At 41.2% G+C, this 15852-nt stretch overlaps 1 protein-coding gene across 1 annotated transcript; it reads left to right on the top strand.

Annotated features, from left to right (window-relative positions):
- Positions 1-4153: 4153 nt before the first annotated feature.
- MPC1 (mitochondrial pyruvate carrier 1) lies at positions 4154-15145 on the top strand. The gene is made up of 5 exons (XM_005486476.2): positions 4154-4355; positions 9285-9288; positions 11556-11652; positions 13258-13390; positions 14132-15145. Exons 1-5 carry the CDS (start codon positions 4285-4287, stop codon positions 14148-14150), a joined length of 324 nt encoding a protein of 107 aa, XP_005486533.1. The 5' UTR covers positions 4154-4284; the 3' UTR covers positions 14151-15145.
- Positions 15146-15852: the final 707 nt, after the last annotated feature.

The raw sequence follows: 15852 nt of genomic DNA, 5'->3' as shown, positions 1-15852 counted from the left end.
GAAGTCACAGTTTCTTCAACAGCTCATTTAATTTTTGTGCCCTTGTCTGTCAAGCAAGATTGCAAATAACATTTTATTGTAATTCTTTTCACAGATGGGAAAAGGCACCACACTTACCCCTCCAAAAATATTTGTTAAGAATTGTATTAGATACATCCTTTAGCACTGATTTTATTGTCAAGCTTCACCACTGCATTAGCAGCATTAGTAGATTGCTCTGCAATGTCCATTACTGCCAGGCAGGTGGAACACCACCATGCATGTGCCTGCAAAGGCATGTCAAGAGGAAGACAGGAGATGCCTGAAAATGAGAAAAATTGCAGGCTGCTTTACTCAGCAGCTGGATCTGAATCCTTTGAGGTCAAGAAATACTGATTTGTGGGGTACATTTCTGGGATGACAACAGGAAGTGCCATATGTCCCCTGCAGTTAGGAGGATTGTCCCTGCCACCCCCACACCCAGAAAAGGGGAATGGGATATGGAGACTCCCTTCTGAGGGAGATGAGCATTCATTTGCTGAACAGACCAATCATCCAACAGCTCACCTTCTCAGTGAGCAAAATTTAGATAGTACTAAATATTATGAAAGCTCACCCAGCCCTGACTACCTTATGTATGTGTCCTGTGGGCAAAACCACCAGCCCTGGGTGCACTAGCACTGAAGACTTGTGGAGCCAGGAATGGAGGAGTCAGGAACGCTCTCCTGCACCCCCCACAGCTGCAGATAGCAGTTTAGGAGAGTGCAGACATGTGCTGGCAGCAAGGGATGAGGGCTGCAGAACTGCTATCTACAGAAAGCCTCTGTTGTTAGAGTATCCCATGCAGAATAACTGCTGCACAGCTTAGAGTCCATCAGATAAAAACTCGGAGGGGAACTCCAGCGCAACAGCTTTCAAATCCTGCCAGGAAAAGTTGTAGCTTAATGACCAATAGTAACAAAAGTCAGTAAGTGAGTTAAAAATGTAGCAACCTGGCCGAAGTGTGAGGGAAAATAAGGAGAATAACTGGACAGCCAAATAAACTTCAGAATTATCTCCTTGCAAAGGTCAGAAGTACAAGGCTAACAAGAAACAAAAGAAAGCAATGAGAATGTCAGGAAGAAATTCCAGGAAATGCCAGGCAAGGTATTTGTGAAGATAATCTAAGGGATAAAAGATTGCAGAGGTCCTGTCTGTTTGAAAACCAAACCAGCTACAATTACTTGCTCTGGTTAGAAGAAACACAGTAGCCATCCTTCGACTTACATGGCTTGTCTTATTCACAAGCACATAATGATCTAAAAATTAAAACGGGACAAGTAAATAGCCAAAAGGACATATGAAGAGATTAAAATAAAGAAATGGTGCCAGCTTGCAGACAGAATCAGAATCAGGTTGCATAACAGAATCAGAAAGGTTGAGCTATGAAATCAGTTTCAACTATCATGGGACATAAAAGACAAGTAAAGGACTTTGATAAAAGCATTAGAAAATAAAATGAGACAAAGGAAGTTGCAGTCATTCAATAATGCAGAAAGAGTCCATGACAGATAAAAGCAGAAGTGTGGTACTAATAACCCAAAATACGTATGAATTTAGCATGAAAAAATAGGAAGAAGCAAAGTTCAGACTAGGAAAAAAAACCAGATGGAATATATTTTAGGAAAAAAACGTGTGGCAAAACCTAATGAAACTTGCTCTGAAATCCACCAGGCTCTCACAAAAGCAATTTGAAATGATCAGCTTGAGATGATTAGTGATTTTCCTCCAGGTCATGGAAGGACAGACAGGGCAGTCCCACACTGGAGAAGAACACATCTGAAAAGAAACACTCAGCAAATTATAAGTAAAAAAAACCAAAAAACCAAAAAAAACCAAAAAAAAACACCCCCAAATAAACAAACAAACAAACAAAAAACCCCACCAACAACAAAAAATTACAAATGAACAAAACAAACCAAAACACACCACAAAGAAAAACCTGTTCCAACAATTTATTAAACTACAAGTTAATGTTCATTCAGGGAACAACATGCTCAAAAGTACACTTAACATGGACTTCTCAAGAGCAACCCATGTCAAATCCAATCTAATTTCTCTATTGAACAGGGTAAAAGGGGTAAAAGCTATGGATACATTAAGGGGATCTTTTGTACAGTTTTTGATATGCTTCTAAAAAGCTTTAAAAAGTATGCAAATAAAAGCTCTATAAAAATATACAAAACAAAGGCAAACTTGAAATCCTTGCTAACTGGTTTTGTTGCATAACTGGTAGAGCCTGTCATGTGGGACTGCTTTCTTCTGGACATGTTTCAGGTTAATGATTTTTCCATTAACTGCTTTGAAAACAAAAAAAGTAAAGTGAGATACTCTCAGAATTGGAGAAGAGTACTGCACTGATGGTAAGGCTTTGACTGAGACATGGTGACCCTTGGCTATGCCTTAAGAAAGCTAAACACAAATGGAGTAGGCAAAAGGTTAAAAAATGTAATAGGCACAGCCTGTGGGAAAAGGCTAAAAGAACTTGTTTACTCCAGGAAGAAAAACTAAAAAATAATGCCTCCCAAAGTAGACAGATAATTGTTTTCCTCCCTACATGGAGTTAAGGAAAAAAAAATTACAAATTTTCAATAAAGGGGAATAAGACTACATTTTAGCCTTATTATGTAAGTCTAAAAGTTAGTTCTGTAACTGTAGGTGTAATATTAATGACTGAGCCTGTCTGAGATATGTGAAATCATACCACATGAGGATTGTTTGAACATACAGGACTGATTTTCATACAACTTTGCATGCCAAATCAACTGAAATAAATGATTCCTTGAGATCTCGCTCAGATTCACACTGCTGCTTTTAAATAGGAGTCTAAGTAGTCTACAGAAGTGTGCTGGGCTCCACTTTGGCTTTTCATAATGCAATATGCCAAGAGGATTAAAATTCTTCCACTCACACAGCAAAGCGAGGCGTTGTTGCGGGGTGTCATGTCATATGCTGAATATATATAGAAGAAGGAGAGGTTACCCAATGCTCTTCCTCAAACCTGCTCCTCTCTAAGCAAGCAATGAGGGAGGACGTGTGAAGAGAAGCTTTTTGTTGGGACTTTTTGGTACAGTTTTTGAGCATTTTGGGTTTGGTGTGTGGATTCAGTGGTGGTTTTTTTTTTTTTTTTTTTTTGATTGGTATTTGGGGTTTTTTTGCCGTTGTTGTTGGGGTTTTGTGTTTGTTTTGTTTTAATCTGAGATCCTGCAGAGAAGAGGGAAAGAGAAGGAAACAATGCAGCCACGGCACTGAGGGCTTCTTGCAGAGCGTAGCTGCGCCCCAAGCTGCACTCTCAGCCCAGCTCTGGACCTTAAAAACTGAGGCTGCAAGTCTTTGGAAAGCACGGGAGATAAACATCCATTTTCACTATCTCTAGTGCACTGAGCAAAGACATAAGAATTTGTTTGTACGCCCCGTATTTTCTTGAGATAGCATTAGGAAGGTTAGAGTTTATCTTCCCTTCTACGTAAGTAACCTCTGCTCAGGTATGAAATAGAAAGTGCTGGTCAGAGATGAGATCTTAGACCATTCCAACTAAAATTATCGAAGTACTTGTCACAGAATCACAGGATAGCTGGGGTTGGAAGGCATCTCTGGAGATCATTTAATCCAGATCCCCCGCCAAGGCAGGGTCACCCAGAGCAGGTGACGCAGGGACGCGTCCAGAGGGTTTGGAATGTTTCCAGACAGGACAACGCCACGTCCTGCCAGCTTAGTCCGTCCCGGAGCTCTGCCGCCCTCACCGTGTCACCTGCTCCCTCCCGCCCCCATTCCCCCTCCGCACCCCATTTTCCCCTCACGCCGCGCTCGCGCCACCGGGGGCGGAGTCCCACGCCCCGCGAGGGGCGGTGCGCGCCAATGGGGAGCCACCTGCCGCGGCCCGCAGCCAATCGCGGCCCGCGGAGCCGCCGCGCGACGCATCCCCGCGTGCTGCGAAAGAACGCCGGCGGCTCGGCCCACGGCGACCCCTCCTCGCCGCGCCTTGCGACGCTCTCCCCCCCTCCTCACGCCGCGTTGCTTTACGGCCCCTGCCTTTCCCCCTGCCCGGGACCGTCTCCGCGGGCCGGGCGCGCGCGGGGGGCGGGGCCGCCGCAGCCAATGGGCGGCGAGAGCGCCGCGGTGACGGGGCGGGGCGGGGCGGCACGCGCAGTGCCGTAAAGCGGGCGGCGGGCGGCGCGCGGGGCAGTTGTCACCGGCGGCGGCGGCGTCGTCAGGCGGCCGGGCCAGGCGGGCGATCGAAGGACACCGCACTGCCGCCGAGACGCCATGGCGGCGGCGCTGGGCCGCAAGGCCGTGGACTATGTGCGCAGCAAGGAGTTCAGGGACTATCTGATGAGGTGAGCGCGGCGCGGGGGGCGTTATCGCCGAGTCCACCGCCCTGCCCGGGCGGACGGTAGGGAGCAGCGTTCGGTCCCCGAACCCCTCAGCTCCCCGCAGCCTCGGGGCGCCCCGGACGGTTGGCACCGGTTGACCCCTAGCGAGGTCGCCCTCGCCGGCGGCTGACCGGGGGAAAGGCAGCGAGGAGCCGGCCCCGAGGTGTCATGTCCCGTCGTTCCCCTTGTCGCGCCCGTCGTCACCTCTGCCCCCGGGGGCAGTCGGGGCTGTCGCTGTCCCGCCCCAGCCCGAGCAAACCGGCCTTGACCTTGAAGTGACGCGGCGCGCTTCGAAGCTGCCGCGGCAGCTGCGCCCCTGCGTGACCTTCCCGTCCCGGCTGTGACAGCCGCCAGGGCCGCCCCGCCGCGGGCAGGCGCTCGCTGCGGCACAGGAGCCCCGGCACCGGGACAGCCTGACACAAGGGCAGAGAGAGCTCCGCTCTGCCTTTGGCAAAAGCGAGCCTGATCACAGATACAGTCTGAAGATCGGGTATTTGAATCTCTGAGTCCGTGTAAATAGCTGTCTCTTTGCGGAGGCTTGTCAGAGTCCCGCTGTCGAGGGAGCGTGGCTTGAGACACTTCCCGGAGCACAAGCTCAGTGCTTGTGTCAAGCTTTGTCTTGCGTGAGGGATATGGCAGTCTGCACTGCAACTATAAGACTGCCTTCAAGAACAGTTTTGGTATACTTAAATCTTGTTGAACCACTGTGGAGGAGTCTCGGGTAGGCAGGCTGACGTTTCTTCAGCTGACACGCTGTTTGACAAACTAAACAAATAAAAATGATCTCTTCTAATAAAGGTGGTTGAGCAACCTTTCGCTGTAGCTGTTGCTTGCTGTTTTGCCTACATCTATTGCACCTTGTGTTTGATGTTAAGCAAGCACGTAGGAGGACATCTGTTTATCTGAGAAAGGTAGTCTTGGCTCAAGTAGCAGGAGGTGGTATAAGGCTGCATGGATGAGGGATTATAATGTAAAGCCTTAAACTTCAGGAGGATAGACTTAGATTAGATATTAGGAATAAGTGCTTTATCGTGGGCATGGTGAGGCACTGGAAAGCTTGCTCAATTTGTTTTGCATTCACAATATCAAAATCCACAGAAACAGTGGGGCAAAAATATGAGAAGCAAGAGAACAACCTTGAAGCAAAACAAAACTCCAGAGCAGGCTTCTGTGATTCCTTTTGAAAGTCTTGAGGAAGCCATGTAAGCTTGATAGATGCATATGAGTGTTAACATTTAATTGATTGTAACACTATTCATGTGAACCATGTAAATAGCCATTAAACCAGTAATCTGCTTCATAATTAGAAGAACAAACATCCAGGTGAGATAACAGGTTCTTCCTAATGTCATCACAGTTACTGGAAATATCTGTATCCTTGCCCAAGACTGAGAAGTTTTAAACAAAAAACCTTTCAGATGTGTTTCATCCAGTTTTCAAACAAGCGGTATATGTGGCTGTATCTCAGTAAAAAGAGCATGCCGCAGGTTTCTGCCATTGTGGATGGAATGTGTTTTGTCTTGCTATAATGAAGGTACCTGCTTAATTTGTACTCCTGTTACTGGGTGTGTCATGAAGAGCTAAAGCCACTTGCTCCATCTGCTCTGGCCTTTCAGCATTGTTTCTTGCTCACTAGGAGATGTGTGTAAGTTACTGGCTTTTTGTTGTGTTTAAAATTTAAATAGCTGTCCATAAAGACTTGTCTGTCTTCTGCATCAGAAGAAATGGAGAGTTATCTTTTTGCATTTCTTCCTGAAGGTGTTTTCTTCCCCAGACTAAGGGACTCTAGCCTGAAAAAAAGTCCTTTCTTTGTTCATGGAGAAAAGGTGTCTTAAAAGCTCTGAGGCTGTGGTGTCTGTTCCAAAAATCAGCATCTAACCACTGCAAGGAATCAAGGCTTTATAAATGTGAAACTTGTTTGTCAGAATTAATGAACTAAGGTGCTGTTTGGGATACCAGTGATAGGCTTTGACCTCAATAGAATGACTTAGGTTACCCAAAGTGGTGGATTAAGTGCTCCATTATTATGGCTCGGGGCAATCAAAAACTTGAAGACATCTTTTGGAATAAGGAGCTTCAATTTCAGCTTCATAACCTGCAAACATTAAAGCAAGCAAAATGATTGCATGCTGCTTTGCTCAGTGGATATGTCTGGCATTAGAATTGCATTATGTCATGGGTTGGCTTTTAGGTCTTGCACAAAGAAACAGGAGAAGTTGCTTTTAAAACTGTCATTAAAAATTAATTGTTCTGCCAGTTTCACATCTGGCTTTTCTCTAGAGGTGATTAATAGGGATCTGAATAACTGTAAATCTTATAAATGCAAATTTACCCTAACTGCATGCTAATGCTTCAAAATGAGCATAGTAAGAACATAAGCTGTAGGTAGACTTTTCCTGCTTGTAAAATGCAGCAGTAATGTTATTTAAATCTAGCTGATTAGCATATTAAAGCCTGGCAGCCCTAGGTATTGCGAACCTGAAGTTGCTTTTTTTTCCTTCAGATTCTAAAAATGACAGCTGTCACTATATTCATATTATCCAAGCCAATAATAGTAGGCAACTACATCTTCTTATTTCCTATCCTATTGATTTAAAACATCTTCTGAAAGACATCTAATAAAACAGCTTCCCTCCTCTTTTAAGACAGAGCACATCATTCTAGACAAGCTGTCATCTTCTTGTGGTGGAAGCCTAAATTGCTTTGATCACATAATGAATTGCAAGGAATGCAAAAATCTCCTGGTAACAGGAAAAGAGGCATGGACATTGCAGTGTGCTGGGGAACTTCTGAAACGTCTCTTCCTGATGACTCAGCAATGCAAATGTAGTGACTCTGTTAATAGAGAGGGCTTTGAAATAGAGGTAGTGCATTCCCTGGAAAGTCTGAGCACTTAAACTGATGTGAGCTGTCTAGGAACTCTTTTAATTAAACAAACTTCAGAGGAGGTAGCATCGGTAATAGAACCAAAATTAGCTGATCTTCAGTTCTCTTTAGTAAATATTTAAACATGAGGATGTCAAAACTTTAAAATAAAAAGTTCTCTGTGATATGTGGTAGAAACTGAAGGACACACACCTGCTTGTCTTGTGTGCTCTGAGAACTGAACAATCTGCCCTTTTGCAGAAGGGTAGTGCCCCTTCCGCTTGGGGGATGGCAGTATGGGGAAAACACATGGTGAGGTTCTCCTATACTTAGAGAATGGTCCCTGGCCTACTAATGTTCGTATTGCCAGACTGAGGAAAATACATGCAGAAATTTTTGAGAACTAAGTCTTTCCCACTGCAGTCTTTTTGGAATGAACTTAGTACCGATACAAGGTATTGTCTGGGTTCCTCTTGTCTGGTCTAGACAGTTATATAGAAAACTGATACTTGGAAACTGACTAAGTCCAGAACAGTTGCTGTTCACAGTTCTGAAAACATTAGTTCAATGTTTTCTTTGTCAAGGACTGAATTTAGTTCTTGGAAACTACTAATTTGGAATGGAGTCACTTCAGAAATAGAGGGGTCCAACATGGGGCAGTATCCTCGCTATTGGATGCGGTGCATGTGTTGCAACTCTCTTGGCTGCAGAGCTTTGGGGCTGGATGCCTGTTTCCTGGGAGAGTCTATGTGCCCTTGGTTTGCCCTCTTCTATAAGGATGTTTTCCACTCTCATGTGATTGTAAGGATAACCTTGTAAGACCTTAGCCAGAGCTGCCTACTCTGTTAAAGTAGTATCAGTTTGATTCTATTTTAGGCTTTCACTTCCCTGGAAGCAACTTACACTTTAAAAATTAAGGCTGAATTCTGTTGGCACAAAACGTGGTGACAGAAGACACATCTGAACTTGTTTAGTTAAGGTTTTATGAAGAAATTTAAGTTTACATTTGTCTTGTGAACTTCAGTCAACTGTTGCTGCAGGTCAGTTAAAGAGAAAACAAACAACAAGTGGTTAGACTAGTCAAGGGCATCGAAATGAAGCACCTTGAACCGGTTTGTAGTGAAGCCTCACTGAAACACACATCCTTTGTGATTTCCTGAGTAGACCTGACTGTGCCCTTACCGTTTTTATAAAATGGCTATCTAAGAACATGGCAATCAGGGTGAGGGAAGTGATGGTTACAAAGTGTTCTGCAACTCAGGCTTTCTATTAGCCTACCTATTTCTCATAAGAAGTGCCTTCTTGTAAGTCATAATTCAGAACTAAGTCTTGTCGGTACGTTTATTAAAAAGAAGGTGTTTAAAAGTTAGTAAGCTTTTGTTAACAGCAAACAATATTAAATGTATGCTGTAGTCTATCTTTTGTGCATAGATCATTAAGTTATTACCTAAACTGGTACCTAGATTATCGCTGAAATGAACCCCATACAGGACAGAAGTGTAATTGTATATATCACTGAGAATGTGTTATAGCTCATGTTTGGTACAGCCATAGTTGGCCCAAATTTAGTGACAGGAAGATATCTGGCAGTCTTTGGTTTGACCTACTTACAGAGGTATACAGAGAATTCCAAGCAACTTCAAAGCTTTCACTGAAGAATTTTAGCTGTTTAGCTTTGCCATTACAAAGCTTGATGTCTTTTGGCATCATTTAAAGTCACTGGGGTGGGATCTTGGATGCTCTGAAGGGTTGAATGTCTTCCACTGACCATAATGGGATTTTATGTAGCTGGGAAAAAGAGCAGCAAACACTTGTCACAGTGATAGCTCTTGTGGGAAATGGGATTTTTTTAAACACCGATGCATTATTTTAAGTTAATGCCATGACAGCTTCCTGACTTGTGCCTATTTTCTATTTGTGGTATGCTTTTGTTTATGTAGATTATGAAAGAAACTAATGTGTTGGTTTTTTTTCTCCTTTCTTTCATGTGCTTTTTGAATGGAAAACGATGATGGTGCACTTGAACAGTACGGTAAGAAAAGGGAGGGGATTTCTGGTTTCACATTGTTCCTAACTTCAGTAACTTGCTGTCTTTTTCCCTTAGTACTGTTATGACTTTGTCTGCACTTGAAAGGCATAATACAAACCTCCAGAAGTGATGCACTAGGAATATTTAATTGCAAGTTTGATGCTAAGATGACCAAGTCATCTTCAGAATGTCTTAAATTCAAGGGGCTTTGTCTTTTCCATGCTCTTTTGCTAAGGAGATCAGAGCAGTGTGAAACCCTTTATTCTACGTAACAGCAATACTGTTACATAACCAGACTGCCTGGCTTATCTCTAACAGCCTTCAGGCCAGACAATAAGTGTACAAAATAACTCATCTTGCACTCTTCTTCTGTCCTGGACCCTTTCAGTTTGCCTCTGAAACTGGAAGTGGGAATTTTATGCCTGTTGTACTGTGAATTGTAATGCTATGGAAGAGTGGCTCTTCTACCTAGAGAAAAGACAAACTTATTGGATGTATTTTTATTTTTGTGAGACTTCAAAGGGCTGCCTGCCTGGAGACCGTAAAGCCTGATAGCCATCTCAAGGTTCCAGATAAAACTCCTTGTCAGCAGAGAAAAGCTACTGCTGCACTGCTTTTGTTTACTGATGATTCTTCAGCTTGCACAGCCTAGATTTGAATGGTTCAAAATCTGTGGTGTATTATTTGGTTATGTTCTAATGGCGATTGATTAAGTAAAAATACCAAATTGATTTAATTTACTTTTCAAAACAGTAGTTGTCAGTCATATTCTTAAAAACTGCAACCGTTTCAGAGATTCAATAAAAAAAGCTTATTTTTCATAAACTGCAGTTGTTCAAATGAGACCCCTGAAATGACTAGAAAGCCATCACCAAGTACAGGTAGTGTCCCTCCATTTGAAGTTGGCTTTGGTGTGGTGGTACATTTTAAATACCATGTAGTCATGCAACTCTCCTCAGTTGTGCCATGTTACCTCTGATGCACTTGAGAGGCTTTAACCACTGCAGATGTCAGTTTTCCTATTACTAGGAATATAGCACACAAATGCTTTTACCCTGATCTTCAGAATACTGTTATAAGTCTGAATTTGCAGAAATACTATATTTTGCATATTGCACTGAAGTTGAACTATCAAAAATGTGTGTAACTTAAACTCACTTTTATCTACTGAAGTTTCTTCTATTGCAACTGCAGGAAGCAAGTGTGGCTTTTAGTTTGACTGTACCATTACAATCAAGACTGGCAAGAGTGTCTTAGAATGAAAATTGCAAGAAATTTAAATACCCCCTGATAATTCCAATGTTATAGTTATGTATAATTAGTAATGTTAATAGTTACAGGAAGTGTCAAAAGAATGGATATAGCTGATATCTGCAAAGCTTTTTCTTGTGAGGTGCATCTCTTTTGTTGTATCTGGCCAAGTTACTTCTGAGAATGAGTTTCTACTTAGAAGAAGCTGAGGCAAATACTGTGTGCATCTTGTATGGAAAGAATTCTGGTGAAGCCTTTTTGCTCATACCAGTAGCAGAAATTGAACTTAAGTCATTATTTTGCTCAGTTTAGAGTCTTTTAGATAATACTCATCAAAATAAACCTATCAGTTTTTCTGATTTGATCCTTTCCACTTCTTGTCTCTATTCTATCTGTGTACACACCTGTTGCTAACTGCTCTCCTCTGACATTTGTTGAATTACTGAATTTTAAGTAATCACAAAATAGTTTCAGCAACTGCAGGTGTAGCTCAGGGTAAAGTTTGCTTTGCTTGCTGGCCCCGTTCTATCAAAGAGAGGGTGTAGGCACTCACAAGATGCCTGCTGAGCTTTTCTTCATCCTCAGCATTAAATGAAAACACCTTCAGTTCTTCACTACATCAAGTCCTTACATTTTCATTATATTTTTGAGTGGCCTTAATTGAAAGAGGGAAATGCTAATTGTCTGTGCAGAAGTGAGCTATAAATTTGACAATACCAATCAGATGGTTAATGACTGCTAAGCTATAATTACACAGAATTCTATTTCAATGGCTCTAGATAGTTCCTCTCTGATCTGAAAGAAGATCCAGAGTAGGTTCCTTTACCTTTCCTTCTGAAGGGTAGGTACCCCTAAAAGAAAGGTTTAGTTTCTCTCTTACATTAGAAATAGTCTGTATTTTCTTGGAATTTTACCAATAACCCTCCCTTCTAGTTATGTGGGGCTAAGAAAAAACTGTAAGACTACTGCAGGTGATTTTTGTTTCTGTTTAACTTGATTTTTGTTTTCCCTCTTCACAGCACTTTTGGGGGCCAGTTGCCAACTGGGGTCTTCCTGTTGCTGCTTTTAATGACATGAAGAAATCGCCTGAAATTATTAGTGGCAGAATGACATTTGGTAAGACCTGAGACAAACTTCTTGTTAGGAAACTGACTGCAGAACACAGTTTCTGTCATTTAGGCAGTGATATGTTATTAGTTGTCTGCAAACTTGTGATCAAAGCAGATGTAGATATCAAATATCTTGTTACATAACTTCAGACGCTGTTTAAATTGAGGTACTGAAAAACTGCAGGGCTTTTTTTGAAAGCTTTCCACTAATTTGGGAGGGAAGAGTGAGGCAGCTCTTGACCCTTGGCAGTTTTCGAGACCAGATTGTCTCCTGAAGTATAATTTGTATTATCTTAAGCTATTGCACACACTTGTTCAAAATGTATCTCTGCTCAGTTTTATTCTTTGTATAAAGAACAATGATCCTTTGTAGTTAGTGTGAGATTTAAGTATTTATCAGCACTGACAAAGTGAAGAAATGGTAATGGTTGGTCAGCAGGGTGCAAGAAGCAGCAAAGAAAGCTTTAACTCCTTGCAAAGTAGTTGTCTATGGGAGACTATTGTGACTCTTAGTGAGAAATTATTTTTAAATGCAATAATAATATTTTTCCACCTCTCTTTAGAACATGTATAGTTTTTGCCTAGATGTCTGTCTCTATGTTCAAATTATTTTCTAGGATTAGAAATCTTGCAGTTTTAATTTATTATCTTAATTTTGGCATTATATCTCTTCCTTAATTCACTTAATAACTTAATTCTGCGTAATTCTTCTTCCCACAAGCAAAATACATTTGGCTTAAGAAATTTTATAGTCCCACTATCATTAGGCTCTGCTTACAGTAATTCAGTCCCTTAATCAGCTTCCTTGAGACAGAACAATATTTTAAATAGTCTCCGGTACAGCAAAACTGTTTTGCAAATAGTGTTTTGAAGGCAGCTACCCAGTTCAGCAGTGTTGAGACACTTTTTTAAAGTTTTGCAGGTCTATATAGTTTGTGTGTACAGAAGCAGGGGATGTAAAAAGAATATTTGAACTTTTAAAAAGACTGTTTTCCTTGAACAATTAATTTACCAATTTTTCTTTAAGCCTGTCAGAATGTTACAAAACTAGGGAATTCTTGGGTTGTAGTTTCCTATATTTAAATTATGGTAGGAGAGTAGATCAAAATAGTTTCTCATCTTTCCGGAAAGCCAATAACAAAGCTTCATGTTTCTGAATGTTCATGATTCCCTGGACACTGAAAGCTCCTGATCTTAAAATGTACCCAGAAAGAACTCTATTTAAGTGATTAGTGTCTTTAAAAATACTTTGTCTTAGAAATTGTCAGAATAATAGTATATGACAGACTATGTCTCATTGAGATTAAACTCCTATTTTCTGGATGAGGTAATTTAGATAATAAACTAATAAGACTTCAGTTGCATCACAGGATAGTGTATGAGTAAGATGAATTTTTATGGGAAGCTGCAGCCATGTAGATTTTCTTGTGTAGTAGAAGTGAACACTGTTTTGTCTTCTTGCATTGGATCCTCAAAGTTTGTAGGGTGGTTGGAAAACTCATAAGCAGCAACAAATCTTCTGCCTGTCATTACATTTTACTAGTAGGAAAATTGTGACTCAACAAAATGCAGACATTTACAGTCTCTTAACAAGATCTATCATCCTTTGCAGCACTGTGTTGTTACTCCTTGACTTTCATGAGATTTGCCTACAAAGTGCAGCCAAGAAACTGGCTTCTTTTTGCATGCCACTTCACTAATGAAATTGCACAACTTATTCAAGGAGGACGACTGATCAAATACAGGCAAGTCACATTTTTAAATGGGAAAGTCATAAACTGATGGCTCCTGGAATACTCTGTTAGTGATTTTTAACTGGGGTGCAAAGCTCTGCATGGTTTCTGAACTTGTTTAACTTCATTACCTTTTGCAAACCTGTTAACAAGCTTGTTGTCAGTAGGCAGAACTTTCTACTTTGCACCTCCTTTGAACCTTCTGAGGTCTGCACACAGAAAAGGCAGGAAGCCCTTGTGGTCGTCAGGGAGTGTAGACAGGGCCTTCAGCAGCTGCTGGCTATTTTGGGGTTTTTTTGTGCAGTTTCTTGGTTTGTCTGCATCTTGGTAACTAATTCCTGAGATGGAAAACATCCATAAAACTGTGAAGGAGCTGTACATCTGGAAGAGAAGTCACACAAAACCTATCAGAGCCGACTGTTCCATACATGATGTGGAGCCAACTGAGTGGGCCTGGGGAACAGACTGTGATCAGTCTCACACTCTGGTTGTGTAGCAAGCAGTGCAGACACTGCCCCAAGCAATCCTGCCGATCAGGATTATGGCTTTTCTCTCTTCTGCCCCAAGAAACTATTGTGGAACAATAGAGAATGAAACCTTCTGAAATGTAAATTAAAAAATGAGACTGGTCAGTAACTTATGCGGAGACAAGTCTACTTGCAGTTTTGCACAATGTCCTTCATTCATAAAGTTTTTTTAATAGCAATTGTATTTCAATATTCACTCTTACAAAAGCTGTTTTTCTTTTGGCAGGCTGGAGAAAAAGAACTAAATATATTACTTGAAATGAGCCAGGGAATGTATTCATCCTGAATGACAACCAAGGAAGACATGCCATCTACAGTTGCTGTGACAATTACAGTGGGGATGAAACAGAAACACCCATTATGAATATGACCCCACCAAGAATTCTTCTAATAATATTTTTATCTTGCCTTTTAAAAAGTACTTTCAGTGATGTAAACCATTACATTTAAAGTCTTGCTGCCTTACTGATCTTTAATAACTACCCTTTTAATAAAACATTAGCCACCCAAATAACAAGCAATATTTGAACACCAACTTTTTTATCTAACAGTGTACAAAAGTGGCCCATGATGGTTTGACAAAACTCAAAAACTCATTTTAAAACCAACATGAACAGAGGTCAGTAAACAGAACTGTAGGTGGTATCATTGTTTGTATTAACATATTCTTAAAAGCCATTTAACTTGAGTGCATTCATTCCTATTCTATTTTTTTTTTTTAACTTAAGCAGTGGCTTGCTGATCTACAAGAACAAATGTGTAGATAGGCAGCCTGGGGTGAGCAGCCATCCCCCTTCCCTCACTGCATGCCTTTTCTCAGTAAAGAGACTTCATTAACATCCATTTTTATGTTGCACACTATTTAAAGAAGGCTTGGGAAAACAAAAGCATAGCACTGAATGAAGGAAGGCAACAAAGCCTGATACTGTTCTTTAAGAAGTTCTAAGTGGATTTTATTTTTTCCTACTGTTTGAGTTATTCTAGATGTATGTAATTATTACACAGGCAAAAACTGAACTTGTTTGGAGTCTAAGATCTGAAAGATGCCAAGTGCCTTTCAGTAGTTTTTGACTTCATTGTGAGAGTGGTTTTTCTGCATGATCTGCCTGAAAGTTACATTGCTGTAAAGGTAAAATTGACAAAGAATGTGAGAACATATGTTCAGATTTTTTTTCAGTGCAGTGTTTTTGAACAATAAACATATTCCAAATGGCAATAAAACTCTTGAATACCTGGAAAAGTTTTGTTTTTCATACTGTGGTAACAGACTCAAAAGTGAAATTTTATCATGGAGTGTCACTTTATTACTGCAACATCATGAAGCAAATCAGGCCGAAAAAGTAAATGGTATGTACTGAATCTAGGTAAGTGTCCTGTGGATCCCAGTACCTAAAACTTCTTCCCCAGCAGCAAAAAGTGTGTGTGTGTACTTAGTAGTTGTAGTGTGATAGGCAGGGTTGAATTCAGAGCTCTCATATAACTAAAGTCAGTATTAGCTATTGTCTTGTAATTAGAGCAAGTCTTAATTGACCATCTTCTAATTCTATTCTATTGTGACGGTAACTTTTTTTGATGGGCATAGATGCAAATAGGGCACATCTGCTGGATGGCTAAAACTGGTACTGCCTGCTGCTTCTTGCTTTAGAAAACTTACTGCAAAAAGCTGCCCCTTCAGTACTGTTGTTTTGTCACAAAAGTAGTCATCTCCCTATCTCCTGGAATAGAAGCACCATTAGACTTCTGTACAAATGAGTAGTGAGACACGAGCAGATAAGGACAGCTGATTATTTTGGCACCTTATAGTTATTATATTACTTTGGAGGGAAAAATAAGCTACAACTTGATCTTCATTGGTGTGAAATGTTTTATGCTGCTCTTGCACGAAGCCTGCAGTGCAGGCTGTACTCTACCCTCACCTACTTTGATCATTGTTCATAAGCTCTGCTT

Source organism: Zonotrichia albicollis, chromosome 3 (genome assembly GCF_047830755.1).
Source record: "Zonotrichia albicollis isolate bZonAlb1 chromosome 3, bZonAlb1.hap1, whole genome shotgun sequence".
Lineage (NCBI taxonomy): Eukaryota > Metazoa > Chordata > Aves > Passeriformes > Passerellidae > Zonotrichia > Zonotrichia albicollis.
This window is presented reverse-complemented; position numbering and strand designations above follow the sequence as displayed.